The sequence below is a fragment of the Pelobates fuscus genome, chromosome 1, assembly GCF_036172605.1.
Source record: "Pelobates fuscus isolate aPelFus1 chromosome 1, aPelFus1.pri, whole genome shotgun sequence".
Lineage (NCBI taxonomy): Eukaryota > Metazoa > Chordata > Amphibia > Anura > Pelobatidae > Pelobates > Pelobates fuscus.
The window spans coordinates 438,958,686-438,973,214 of record NC_086317.1 but is presented as its reverse complement, the minus strand read 5'-3'; the positions used below and the strand labels follow the sequence as shown (position 1 = coordinate 438,973,214).

At 42.3% G+C, this 14,529-nt stretch overlaps 1 protein-coding gene across 1 annotated transcript in view; it reads right to left on the bottom strand.

Moving 5' to 3' along the window:
• Positions 1–14,529, bottom strand: part of MTMR6 (myotubularin related protein 6) — a 42,137-nt gene that overhangs the window by 21,289 nt on the left and 6,319 nt on the right. The window contains exons 2-4 of the mRNA XM_063444888.1: positions 3,811–3,927; positions 2,455–2,617; positions 219–376 (exon numbers count right to left, since the gene is read on the bottom strand). Of these exons, the coding sequence (XP_063300958.1) occupies positions 219–376; positions 2,455–2,617; positions 3,811–3,927 (438 nt within the window). The remainder of the gene's footprint in view (positions 1–218; positions 377–2,454; positions 2,618–3,810; positions 3,928–14,529) is intronic.

The following is a 14,529-nucleotide window of genomic DNA, read 5'->3' as shown; positions in this document are numbered from 1 at the left end:
GAGCTAAGCCCTACAGTGCTGTAGTTGTTATGGTGCTTGGAGTATATCTTTAAATTTATTATTGCACGTGTGCTTGCTGTTATTTACAAGATGGCGACAGTGTGAATATTGATTTGCAGGGTATCTCCCAGCTTTGGGTCTGCCTATTTCCAAGGTTTCCAGGGAATTTGCTAAACATTTTTATGTTTAAATATTATTCTCTAGTCATAAGGAATTACCTTATAGTCCCGATTAACATCCGACCAGTGCCAGTAAATGTTTGGCACATCCATACGTTGGTATTCCTCTTTCAAATCTAGAAGGTGCCAGCCAAGGACTCTTTCAGACTCCTTTTGTTTTGGGTTATAAGAAAATGCGTAGAGATCATCATAGCTCACTTACAAGAAGAGAGGAAGGAAGTCATTATCACAAGTACAAACATCTTGATTGTTCCATTACTTTACATGCATTTTCAATGTTCATGAAGCATATGACAGTAAATATAATAATATTTTTTTTAAGTGAAAAAATAAAAAAGCCAATAGAATAAAGTAAGCATAGCTCCCATATATAATATGTGTTTACTAGTAATGAGCTGACAAATGATGGTGAAATTTTGGTGCAAAACAGTTAGCGTGTCTTTTTTATTTTTTTTTCTTAGAAAATGTAACCTGGAACCACAGAATTCTCTCTAGAAGGGCATTGGTGTTCGCTGTCTGGTAACCCAGCCATTTTGGATATCTAAAGAGCTTGTTTTCTTCTATTCTGCTCATTACACACAGGAGTACTTATGCGCCCCTGCATAATAAACCCTCACTGCGGGCATTCTTTACTTTCACTGTAATGCCCTTTGTTTACTTGTCATGGGCTTGCCTTGGATTTAGTATAATTTCCATTATTTTTATTCTACTGCCTCAGGGTATTTAGCTTTACTCAGTTAGACCTCCACGGCTTGCCCTACTTTATTTAATTTATTTTTTTACAACTAAAAGCCCTTGTTTTATTATAATTAATTATTATTACTACTATTTTGGCATTTATATAGCACCAACTTATTCCGCAGCGCTTAACAATAGTATAAAATAACAAAATGTTACAGGCACAATAGGATGAAGAGGATCCTGCTCAAACAAGCTTACAGTCTAGAGGAGGTGGGGTATAAAAACACAATAAGGAGGACATGGAGGGGCAACTAGATAACAAGGTGAGAAAGTAGCAGAACTGGAGGTGAGAGTGGAGTGTAGCTCTTTAGGAGGCAGGTTTGTGAAATAGACGTTACTCTGGCAGGCCACAAGTTTTTCTTAAGAGATTGGTTTTGGTTGACATTTTAAAAGATTAGGGGAGAGTCTGACAGGGGCAGGCAGGTTGTTCCAAAGGCAAGGAGCCAGCCGCGAGAAGTCCTGCAAGCATGAATTAGAAATAAAAGGTGTGAGCAGCACACAGGAGGTCACCGGCAGAGCAGAGAGACCGAGAAGAGGCATACCTAGGAATTAGTGCAGAAATATAACAAAGGCTAGAGTCGATTAAAGCTTTAGAAGTAAGGGTTAGTATTTTGAATAGCCTCCTACAGAATACAGGAAGCCAGTGAAAGGATCAACCAAGTGGTGACAGGAGTAAAAAAATAATAAAAAAATATATCAGCCTGGCAGCCGCAATTATTACTGACTGTTGTGAGGCAGTACGGCTTCTGGGGAGACCAATTAGGAGAGAATTACAATAATCTATTCGAGAGATTACCAGAGCGTGAACAAGCTCCTTGGCAGCATCTTTCATAAGAAAGGGGCAGATGTGAGCAATGTTTTTCAGGTGTAATCGACAGGTTTTAGCAACAGATTAGACACAAGACACAAAGGTGAGGCGGGAATCAAAGATAACACCACGAGCTTGCAAGGACGGGCTGATGGGAGTACCATTAACTTGCAGGGACAGCGAAAGAGGAGTATCAGTATTATGCCTTTCTATCGATAATACGCTGTATTACGTGTAATTCAGCTCAATGATATACTCTTATTGTTATAGGTTTATGTGGAATAAAAAAAAAACAAAAAAAAACACATACCAAGACAGGCTCAATATTCCAAAAATAAGGAGCACCTCTAATATATATTCTTTTTTAATTTATTTTTTAGTGTTCCTCTAAGGCAACAGTCTTTATGATATATGAAATAAGTGCACCTGCATAATATATATAAGATGTTTATGATTACATTAGACAGATTGCAAACAGCCTGCAACATATTTATTCACACCTACCGAGGCAGCAATCTTGAAGGAAGCATCAAAAAGCTTTAACAGTAAACAATTGCAATACTTATTTAATCTTATTTAAATGTATATGAAAGAGATTTTCATGATGTATAATAACAGAAACTCTAACTTTCTATCCTCTGCTATTATCCATGGCAAACAGAGCTGTGTAAGCTGCTATTGTTAGCCACATAACATGTACACTGCGACACTTAACGATTTACCTACCTGGCTTTGAGAGCTGTACGAGTGAGTTGTAGATGTCATGACAGTCACGTTCTCTTGGGACTATAAAGTGCACCACCCTGAAATTCTTGCATTGTATCACTAGAGGGCAGCCAGTAGTAGTCAAGGCAAGCTTCTCAACAGCAGCAATGTGATGGTGTAAAATCTAACAGCAAACAATCATACATTTCAGCTATAACGTTTAAATGTTTCCATTAACTACATTCTGAATTGTAGTCTAATCAGAGTGAAGCACTAGATTTCACGATCACTCCTACCCCATTCACAGTCCCCATATAACAGACACACTGTTGTGATCACACAAAATGATCAAGTGGCCAGAATGTGACCCAGTAAATACCCTCTGGTAATACCAGTGGCTATGTAGAAATGTTTTCCAAATACATTCCTAAGCATATCGTCTAACAAATAAATGAAGAGTTCAAATAAGAATTTAATGTTGTTACAATTCAACTTTTAGAGAAACACCCAAAGACTAATGATCCAAAGACCAGGCAGATGTGCATTACTAAAATGCAGTGTTTCTCTTCCCCATTTCAAACATATTAGTAGCAGAAAACATTAGTAATATAACATTAGTAATATCATTTCCTTTAATTGATGAACAAAAACCTAGACAAGGCCGTTTCTGTAGAAACATAAAAGCTTACATCCAGGTATGGTTCAGGCCAGCCTTTTTATTATAGAGTGCAAGTTTGCGGTATCCGACCCAACCGTACCTCTCTGACAGGTAACTATTATTCTTTTCTTTAAAAAAAATTATTATTTTCCAAAACGTTTTAAGACACTCGAATGAAAACTCAAAATTAACTGGCCAAAGGTGACTGCTACACTAAATGTTTTTACTACATGGTAAGTTCCAAAGACTTCATTAAACTCAGGAGACTTGCAAAAACTTCTCACCCTCTTACAAGTACAACAGGTGGGCCAAAGAGCAGGTACCATGTTCCCAAACAGTTACAAAGCTCTATTCAGTTCCAACTGATCTTGTCAGGCTCCATGGTAGACAAAGCATCAAGGCAAAAAAAAATGGACTAATACCAGAATAGCTTTCACACGGAGCTACAGAACCCCAAGCTAAGAGAATGCATAGGGTTCAACCCATATTGCTGCAATGATTTCTGGCTCAGTAAGTAATTTCAGATTTCTTAAATAAACTTATTGTTTATTATGTTAAATGAATCCGGTCTACTAGTGAGCACTTCCATTGTTTACCAATAAAATTTCTAACAAAAAAAAAGCATATGCTCTGATAATGACCATCAGTTATTTGCATCCTACAATTACACATATTCACTGTCCACACAGTACAGCCATTTCTTTAACATAGGTACATACCCAGATCTCTCTCTTTACAGAGTCTATAAACAGTAAGTGGGTCGCAGTGAGATACAGAGTTCCAGAGGTCGACTTGTTGCTAGGACTGAACCGATCCAGTAATTTCACCTGTTCCACCTTTAATAAGGAAACAAAGAAATTACATCAATATCACCAAAACAACAACAACAAAAAACAACACATAGTAAACACAGATCACATTCTAAATTAGGGTTTCCATAGCAAATGCAGTAGAGAGGAGAATGATAGAGATTTGTTTAGAAGAAAGTAATGACAGACAGTTGTACCTGGAACTTCAGAATTAAATAGAGAGGATCTGGTTCCCAGTATTTGCTGGATTGGCCAAAAAGCAAACAGATAATTGCATTGGACTGAAGAACAAATCATAAAGAAAGTAAAAAAAAAAAAAAAAAAAAAAAGAGAAAATCCAGACACTGACAAACTGTAAAGTTCCAATTGGGAATATATAGAATGCTTACAAACTAACGTCACTTAAAGAGTCACTCTATCGTCCATGAGCACTTCTGCGTTTAGAATGGAGGAAGGAATATATATGTGCAGCGTTTCTGCTTGAAAACGCTGAACATATAGAGATGCTTGCACTTGTGTGCTGAGGGCTAGATACACACCCGGCACACGTGACATAGGCAGCCCGGAACTGTAATCTAGATTGCCAATTGTCAATTTTGTGCAAAAATAACGTCTGTTCTCAGGGTGCACTTCCCTTTGTATGCTTCTGTCTCTCCTCCCTCCTGCCTCCCTATCCCTTCCGTTTAATTTTTTTATGGTCTTCCCCCATTTACTTTCCCACTCCCTCTCCCCCTGCTGGCTCAGAGCATGCGCACTAAACCGGTTAAACTGGCCAATCAAATGTTTATGAGAAGTATTTGATTGCATCACAAAAAAGCAGGTGTGAAGAAAGAGGGGGGAGTGCAGAGAAGCTGGATTTCAGGTAAGGTAAACTTTATTTTAAAACTTTTTTTAGCGTTGGGGGTGATGGGACCTTTTGGGCAGGAGCAGGCAACCTTTAGACACATCAGATGTTGTGGACATATGACACAATGCTCTAACGACCAGAATGCTGGCGAAGCATTATGGGAGATGTAGTCCACAACATCTGGATTGCCAAAGGTTGCCAATTCCTGCAATTGTGTATTATTCTTTTTTTTTTTTATATGTAATAAATGTGGAAGGTCATGGTGGAGTAACTCTTTAAGCAGTACAGACTAAACTGAAATAAATGGTCTTTATCAATAAGTGCTGGCCAACATTGTCATTGTAGATGTAATTTAGGTATTCAACTGTCCTACAAACTGATGGTATCAGCGATGACTACCAGCAGCACTGCAGACTTTCTTTAAAACCATCTGGTAATCAGCAGGACTAGGGGTAAATCATGCAAAATGTATGCAACGCACTTCCACAGTGATAAAATCAGCCATCGCTGATCTACATAGTATGTGTGCAAAATAAATAAATAAATCACGAGCACAAGCAAAGAAACTTCTACATTTTTAAAAAAATCCTTTTTACACCACCCAATTACACCATATGCAAATAAAATGCTTCAATTCAAGGCAAGTCCCGTTTACCGGTCCGAGCAGCAAAGTCCTAATGAAGGGATGCTGTAAAACATGAAACCACTTTTTCCTCCTAAAAGATATGATTGCTTACAGTACTCAGTGGATAATGTATAACTTTCTTTATAGTATACACACAGAACACTAAGATACTGTAAGGACTTGAAAAAGTACAGGGTGGGCCAAAATCCAGAGTAGGATTTTACAGGTAAATAGCTTATTTGTTACTAGTTCAATTTTTTTTTGTAGCAGGTACATATCATAACTGAGTCTTGGGAGATTATCATGGGTAATTTCACAAAGGAACTATGAGTAAAAATAGTGGAATTTTATTTTCTAAATTGCAGGGCCATTATTTTAATGCAAAGAGCTTATCGCTGCCACTTTAATGTAAGAATTGGGCAGGAACTGAAATCCACAGACCACCCTCAACCCTAACGTATGCGATTTGCATCCAAAAATTAGCCAAAGAAAAGAGAGGCACTGTGATGTAATTCCAGTAAAATACAAGTTTAGCAGGCTAAGATTGCCACAAGGCATATGTATGTATATGTGTTTGTAGTATCAGTTAGTTAATTACACGTAGCTAAGATACTGTTATCACTGTACTGACCAGGTGCAGGAATGTAAGAACTGGAATTACGCGTCCCTCTCCTTTGTATCAGATGAGCCACGTGGTTAGACCGGATGGATGAGTTTAGACTCTATTTATTAAATAGGTTAAGGGTATGTGTGGGTGTAGTTAATTGTGGGAGGAGCTACAGTGCTATATAAGGAATGTACTCTATGTATTCAGTACTCAGACTTTGCTGTATTTTGGTGACGCTAGTCCCTCTGAGTCCCGATCGGTGATCCAATAAAGAATCTCTTCCTTCCTGAAGAAACCTGTGTCCATCTCTCTGTGCTTGGCTTCCGTCAGTTTCTCCGGTATCATTTGGTGCATTGGCCGGGAAGCTCATCGTTCAACGGTAGCTGAGAGGCAGAGGCGTGAGACGGTCTATCTTTGCCCACGTTCTCTACGGCTGCACCCCTGAACTTCTGCGTGGACCTCCCTTCGTCTCGGCGCCACTGGTCTGTTGTCCAGGAGATCATCGGCCTCTACGTGAGAAGTGCTGGGGTGTCCCCGTCGATGAGTGTGAACTCAGGTTCAGGAACGAGGAGGTAAGACAACTGCTGTTTTAGACGGCAGGACCCACTAGGGGTATACCGATTGTGCGGTAGGCCCAAAGGGGTTTTGAATCTGTGTATCTGCCCCCTCTGTCGGAGGGAAGGAGCGAAGGCGCACCGCTCGATCGAACGCTCTTTAGTCAGACCGTTTGATTTGGTTAGTCAGGCGGGGTCCTGGTGTAAATAGCCCTAGCCGGACACCGGTGTCTTGTCTAGACTAGCGTTCTAGGGTGTATATTACGTTCGCTAGGTCGGAGGGACCGGGAGACTAAGCGGCGCCTGTGTAAATTCGGTTCGCTAGTTCTCATCCTATCTGGGCTAAGTGGGAAGGCGTGTAAATTTGGAACCCACTAGACTTTTGATAGTGCGACTAAGAGGCGCCTGTGTAAATTCGGTTCTCTAGCTCGCTATATATGTGGTGATTGGGCAGTGTGGCTAACCAAAACGGGTGTATATAGTTTTAGGTAGTCCATTCAAGGTACTGGCCAATAGTTTAGTTGGGAATTGTAAATGTGTTAACGATTGTTTTAGTAAAGTGTATATCTTGTTAGATAGCGCGAGCTCAGCCGTCTAGCGAGAGTGTTAATAGTGTGTTGCTGTATTATAGTGCACGGTACCATAACCCTGTATATTTACTGACATTATATAATAAGTACTAATCATTGTCGTCCATTGCATGTTTAACACCATAACCACTAATAATTGTATTGTGACCTTAACTTGTGCTTTGACCTATGCTAACCGTACTGTAACCGCTATTTGTAAAAGACGATGTTACTGGGGTGTGTTATAGACGGGTAATTCGTATATAGAGAATTATAGCGTGGGTGACTGTATAGTTACGCCAAAGGGCATAATATTGATTATATAGTGACTGGTGTAACAGCTGTGTGTGTACGGGAATTCCCTGAGTGTTTATTGTTATTGTGTACGTTTCACTTGGTAACCGTACCACGTGGTGCTGTTGCCAGAGGAAACGGGTGTGACTGTTGAATAGTACGCGTGTATAGTATTCGTTGTCGACGACGTTCCATTGTTAAGTATGGGTGCGTCGCAGTCAACGATTCCGGATCCCTTAGGATGTATGGTTAAGAATTTTAAAAAGGGATTCAAAGTTTGTGATTTTGGGGTAAAGATGTCTCCTGTACGTTTGGTCACTTTGTGTACTAGGGAGTGGCCTACTTTGGTTGCGGCATGGCCGCCACGTGGCAGTTTGGATCCAACTCTGGTACAGCGCTTACACGTGGCTGTATCGGGTAGGCCTGAACTTTACGGCCAGTTTCCTTATATTGACTGTTGGAGACAGGCCGTAAATGACTCGCCAAAATGGCTCCAGACATGCCACGAGGAGCAGTGTCGCCTCATGGTAGCTAGGACTTGCTCGTCCACTAGGACTGGTGTTAGGCCCATTTTGGACACGCCCCCTGAGTCCGAGATCCCTTTGCCGCCCCCTTACTTTCCGTTAAGAAGAAGTGACGCAAACGCAGGAAGTCCTGCACCCCTCCCCTCATTACCCTCATCCACTTCCGCTTCCTCCTCCAGTACAGGATCCACCCCCCCTCGTACTAAATCTCCCCTTCCGGAACCAGAATCCACCCCCATTAGAAACGAATATCCTGATTTGGCGCCACTTCAGACTTCCGGTCAAGCTTCATCTAGCTCGGCTCGAAGTGTTTTATTTACGACCTTTTCCCAAAACCGACCTCCCACATCCCCATACCCTATCTCTCCCCGACCGGAACCCATGACTGACGCCTCTCTACGTAGCCCCATCCAAACCCGACAGTTGACTGGTGCCCAACAATTAAAGCACTATCAGATGCCTCTTCGTCTGAATCCCGGGTCAGCTTATATCGATGCCGCAGGTCAAATGGCACACGCTGACCCAGTCTTCGTATATGTCCCATTTACCACAACCGATCTTTTAAACTGGAAGACCCATAATTCCTCGTATACTGAGAAACCACAAGCTATGACTGATCTGTTCACCTCAATAGTACAGACGCATAATCCGACATGGGCTGATTGCCAGCAGTTACTAATGACTTTATTTAACAATGAGGAAAGGACAAGAATAAATCAAGCAGCCATTAAAGCATTAGAGGATAGAGCCCGTGCTTTGAACCAAGCCAATCCAGCAGCATGGGCCGCGACACACTATCCCAACACCGATCCCGATTGGAACGTAAATGGTGCTGATATGGTTCAACTCAGAGCCTATAGAGACGCTATAATTGCTGGCATGAAAGCCGGAGGAAAGAAAGCCATTAACATGTCGAAGACAGTTGAGGTGATCCAGAAAAGCGATGAAGCGCCCAGTGTCTTTTATGACCGATTATTGGAGGCATACCGCTTGTATACCCCCTTTAATCCGGAAGACGCAGACAATTCCCGAATGGTTAACTCCGCCTTTGTCAGCCAAGCATACGGAGATATTAAGCGCAAGCTACAAAAGTTAGAAGGGTTTGCAGGTATGTCCATCACCCAACTAATGGAGGTAGCAAATAAGGTCTATATGAACAGGGATACAGAAAGTAAGAAAGAGGAAGAGCGCAAGATGCGTAAAAAGGCTGATATGCTAGCGGTAGCGATCGCAGGCGTAGATAAACGGGGCCCAGATAGAGGCAATAATAGATGGAGTAGGTAGCCTTTGAGTAGGGATCAATGCGCGTATTGCAAGGAAGAAGGGCATTGGAGGAACGAATGTCCGCAAAGAGAGCAGTACGAGAGAGACCAACCCAGGGCAGGCTACGGAAACTTTAGAGGTAGAGCGAGAGGTAGAGGAGGCCCCGGAGGGAGTAATGGTTATAGAGGGAGTAATGGGAACAGAGGAAGTGTTAGGGAAGACAGGTATATTCCAGCAGCGCAAAGGTCCCGCGATAGAGAAGGTAGGGACTTTGTAGGATTGGCTGACACTGTCATGGAGGACTATTGATACCGACCGGGCTCCATCCCCCTTGGTCGAGCGGAGCCTATGGTCGATGTATCAATAGGGGGGAAAAGGAGTGCGTTCATGATCGACACTGGTGCTGAACATTCAGTGGTGACTAATCTAGTTGCTCCTCCATCTGGAAGGACTATTACTGTGATAGGAGCAACTGGAAGAAGTGCTGAAAAACCGGTTCTTAAAAGTCGACTCTGTACATTGGGAGGCCACGTAGTAAAACACCAATTCCTTTATATGCCTGAATGTCCAGTCCAATTGCTGGGACGTGATATGCTATCAAAATTACAAGCGCAGATTACGTTCCTACCAAATGGAACAACATCCTTAAAGTTTAATGGACCTTCAGGTATTATGACTTTATCCGTACCAAAGGAAGAAGAGTGGCGACTTTATACAGTGTTGACTAGCCAAAACCCTAGGAGTGATGAGACATTGTTTAACATACCAGGAGTTTGGGCAGAGAACAACCCACCAGGACTGGCCCGCAATATTCCACCAATAAAAATTGAACTGAAACATGGGGTTTATCCAGTGAGCCTAAGACAATATCACATTCCGCAGAAGGCTAAGAAGAACATCCAATCCTATCTGGATAAGTTCATACGGTATGGTATCCTAAAATTCTGTACTTCCCCCTGGAACACCCCATTGCTGCCTGTTCAAAAGCCCGGTACAGATGAGTATCGACCTGTACAGGACTTAAGAGCAGTCAATGATGCGGTTGTTAGCATACATCCAGTTGTACCCAATCCATATAACCTGCTTGCTTTAATTCCGGGCGGGGCTACTTACTTCACAGTCTTAGATCTCAAAGATGCCTTCTTTTGCCTCCGAATTGCCGCAGAAAGCCAATGTATTTTCGCTTTCCAATGGGAGAACGCTGTAACAGGCTCAAAACGCCAAATGACTTGGACAAGACTTCCCCAAGGGTTTAAAAATTCACCTACCCTATTTGGTTCAGCTCTAAGTCAAGATCTACTGGATTTCGAGTCTATCCCAGGAGAATGTGTATTGTTACAATATGTAGATGACTTGTTGATAGCAGCAGTTACAAAAGAAAAATGTCAGCAAGCAACGCACGATCTACTACATATTCTCTGGAAGGCAGGATACAAGGTGTCCAGGAAGAAGGCTCAGTTGTGTTTGCCAACTGTCAAGTATCTGGGATTCCATATCTCTGAAGGTCAAAGGATTATGGGGCCAGAGAGAAAAGAAGCTGTCTGCCAAATACCAATACCCAAGAATAGAAGACAAGTGCGAGAATTCTTGGGGGCAGCAGGCTTCTGTAGGATATGGATTCCCAGCTATGCGATACTGGCAAAACCTCTGTACGCAGCCATCAAAGGTACAGAGCACGACCCCTTCTTATGGACCCAAGAACAGCAAACGGCATTTGAAGATGTGAAGAAGGCTTTGATGAGTGCCCCAGCATTAGGTCTACCTGATCACACACGACCATTCTACTTATATGTACACGAGCAAAGAAGAATGGCTGTGGGAGTATTGACACAGTACTTGGGATCATGGCAAAGACCTGTTGCCTACATGTCTAAGCAACTGGATGCAGTGGCCAGCGGACTTCCACCTTGTCTAAGAGCCGTAGCTGCAGCCGCCCTGCTAGTAGCTGAAGCCGATAAACTCACTCTGGGTCAAGAACTTTATGTACGAGTCCCACATGCAGTACAGACGTTGTTGGATTACAAAGGAAATCATTGGTTTAGTAACAGGCGTATGACCAAGTATCAAGCAATGTTGTGTGAAAACCCAAGAGTGCATTTAGAGACTGTAAACACCTTAAATCCAGCTACCCTTTTGCCGCAACCTACTGAAAGTCAACATGATTGTTTGGAAGTAATGGATGAAGTATTTTCAAGTAGACCAGATCTTCGTGATTTTCCCATCCAGAACCCCGATGTTCAATATTACACCGACGGCAGTAGTTATGTGAAAGAAGGGATCCGCTATGCAGGATATGCAGTGACAACAATAGACAAGGTGATAGAAGCTCGGCCACTGGCGAAAGGAACATCAGCACAAAAGGCAGAATTAATAGCACTAACACGAGCGTTACAATTGGCTGAAGGTTTAAGAGTAAATATCTATACGGACTCTAAGTATGCGTTTTTAACCACTCATGCCCACGGAGCTTTGTATAAAGAAAGAGGACTACTGAATTCAGAAGGCAAAGAAATCAAGTACGCAGCTGAAATCCTACAACTATTGGAAGCAGTGTGGGAGCCGAAAGAAGTCGGTATCATACATTGTCGAGCGCATCTGAGAGGAGATGGTGATGTAACCAAGGGAAATCGGATGGCAGATAGTGCAGCTAAGCGTGCTGCTGAATCAGGAAGACAGGAGTATGTGGGGCATATAGCTGCTCTTATACCAACTCCACTGTCCCAATGGACTCCAGTTTATACAGCTCAAGAAGAGGAGTGGTTAAAGACTGAACCGGGAAAGTATTTGGAGAACAAGTGGTATCAGCTAGAAGATGGAAGAATAGTCATACCAGCATCACTAGCGGTAGAAATTGTCCAAAATTATCACAACGGGACACATTCTGGGAGAGACAGTACTGAAGAATCTCTCAGGAAACATTTCTACATACCAAGATTGTCCAACTTGACTCAGGCCATTGTACGCAGATGTGTAACGTGTGCTAAGAATAATGCAAGACAAGGACCAGTAAAGCCACCAGGAGTCCAGTTTATGGGGGGACTCCCCATGTCCGATCTACAAATAGACTTTACAGTAATGCCTAAATCGGGTGGACATCGTTACCTGTTGGTAATTGTGTGCACCTATTCAGGCTGGGTAGAAGCATGTCCTACTCGTACAGAGAAAGCAGGAGAAGTTGTAAGATTCCTGCTACGAGAAATAATACCCCGATATGGACTACCCTGTTCTATAGGATCGGACAATGGTCCAGCTTTTGTTCATCAGTGCCTACAACAACTGACTCATATGCTTGGTATAAAGTGGAGGCTTCATACTGCATATAGACCCCAGAGTTCTGGTAAGGTAGAGAGAATGAATAGAACTATAAAGAACCAGTTGGCTAAAATGTGTCAGGAAACCCAACTTAAGTGGAACGTTCTCTTACCCATAGCTTTATTGCGAATCCGCAGTACCCCTACCAGAAGGATGGGCCTCTCTCCTTTTGAAATCATGTATGGGCGACCACCTCCCGTACTTGGTAACTTAAGGGGGGACTTGAGTCAGTTGGGAGAAGGAATTACCCGGCAGCAGGTTGTAGAGTTGGGTAAGACTATGGAGGAGGTACAGAAATGGGTACAAGATAGATTACCTGTGAATATTTATCCCCCTGTTCATAGTTATCATCCAGGAGACCAAGTGTGGATTAAAGAGTGGAATAATGTACCGTTAGGGCCCAAGTGGAGAGGTCCTTATGTTGTTCTTTTGTCTACCCCTACAGCGATAAAAGTAGCCGAAGTAACTCCGTGGATACATCACTCCAGGGTTAAACCAGCAGCAGTCGATTCTTGGCAAATTACAGCAGATCCAGAGAATCCCTGCAAGATCCGGTTGAAACGCACTACTCAGTCGGAGTAACGAGGAATTATTGTGGATTACAAATTTTATTGTTACAGGTGTGAGTGAGAAGGCCATAATAAAGCCTGTCCGCTTACCAACACATAGTGTATAAGCCAGGAAAGTCTCGAAGGGACACCTGTGAAGACGAGCAGAACTCCATTCCCTGCAGCCCTCACATCCTGGAAGCTGAGGTTCCATCGCACGGACGAAGACTGAGGATGACGGCGAAAGATGTGCTTTTGATTGTGTTTATTTATATGTGTTTTTATATTCAGGAAGGTAGAGGTACCGACACTCCTAGCTGTGAGGTATGCATTAAGACTACGAGAACAGGTAACCATATTTCCCAAACCCTAATTTGGCATTCACAATACGAATGTAAAGGAGAGGTATCAAGATGTAGATACCTAAATATAGACTATAGTGTGTGCCATTTAGGAGTAGGAGAACCTAAGTGCTTCAGTCCAGAGTATCAACCTCGTACAATTTGGTTGACTCTCAGGAATGGAGATCCTCAGGGGACCCTAATTAATAAGACGGTGTTAGAATCCGTACATTCTTCGGGTGTTCTGCTATTTGATGCATGTAAGGCGATATCAAGTGGTAGAAAACCGTGGAATGTATGTGGGGATCTTAGATGGGAGAGGACGTATGGGTCTAATGATAAATATATTTGTCCCAGTAGTAAAAATAAATATGTGAGTCCTAGATGCCCAAATAAAGACTATAACTTTTGTCCATATTGGTCTTGTGTGGGGTGGGCGACTTGGGGACAGACAGTAGATAAAGACATGATAGTGACTAAGTTGCCGACTAGCCCTTATTGTAAGTCTATGGAATGCAACCCAGTCCATATACTTATTAATAACCCCGACAAGTTCCTAGATAAGTATGGAAATTTATTTGGGTTTCAGATATACGGGACGGGTTTAGATCCTGGGACATTATTGTTTATAGGAATAGAGACTGATACGGTATCCTCCCAGACTCATCAAGTATACCATTCCTTTTATGAAGAGATGAGTATAGATAATAAGATCCCCCATAACGCTAAAAACCTGTTCATTGACCTAGCTGAAAGTATTGCCGGTAGTCTTAATGTTACCAACTGCTATGTGTGTGGAGGTACTAACATGGGAGACCAATGGCCTTGGGAAGCAAAGGAGGTAATGTCCGGTTCTGAGGCAGTTGACCAACTAATATCTACACAAGCCGATTATCATTTGAGTGTTAGAGGTAAATCTGAGTGGAGATTAAAGACCTCCATCATAGGTTATGTTTGCATAGCAAGGAAAGGAATAATGTATAATACTTCTGTAGGAGAATTAACTTGTCTAGGGCAAAAAGCTTATGATGATGATACTAAAAATACAACTTGGTGGTCGGCTTCAAATGTCTCAGAACCATCTAACCCGTTTGCTAGATATGCCAGTTTAAAGGATGTGTGGTTTGATTTATCCATCACATCTA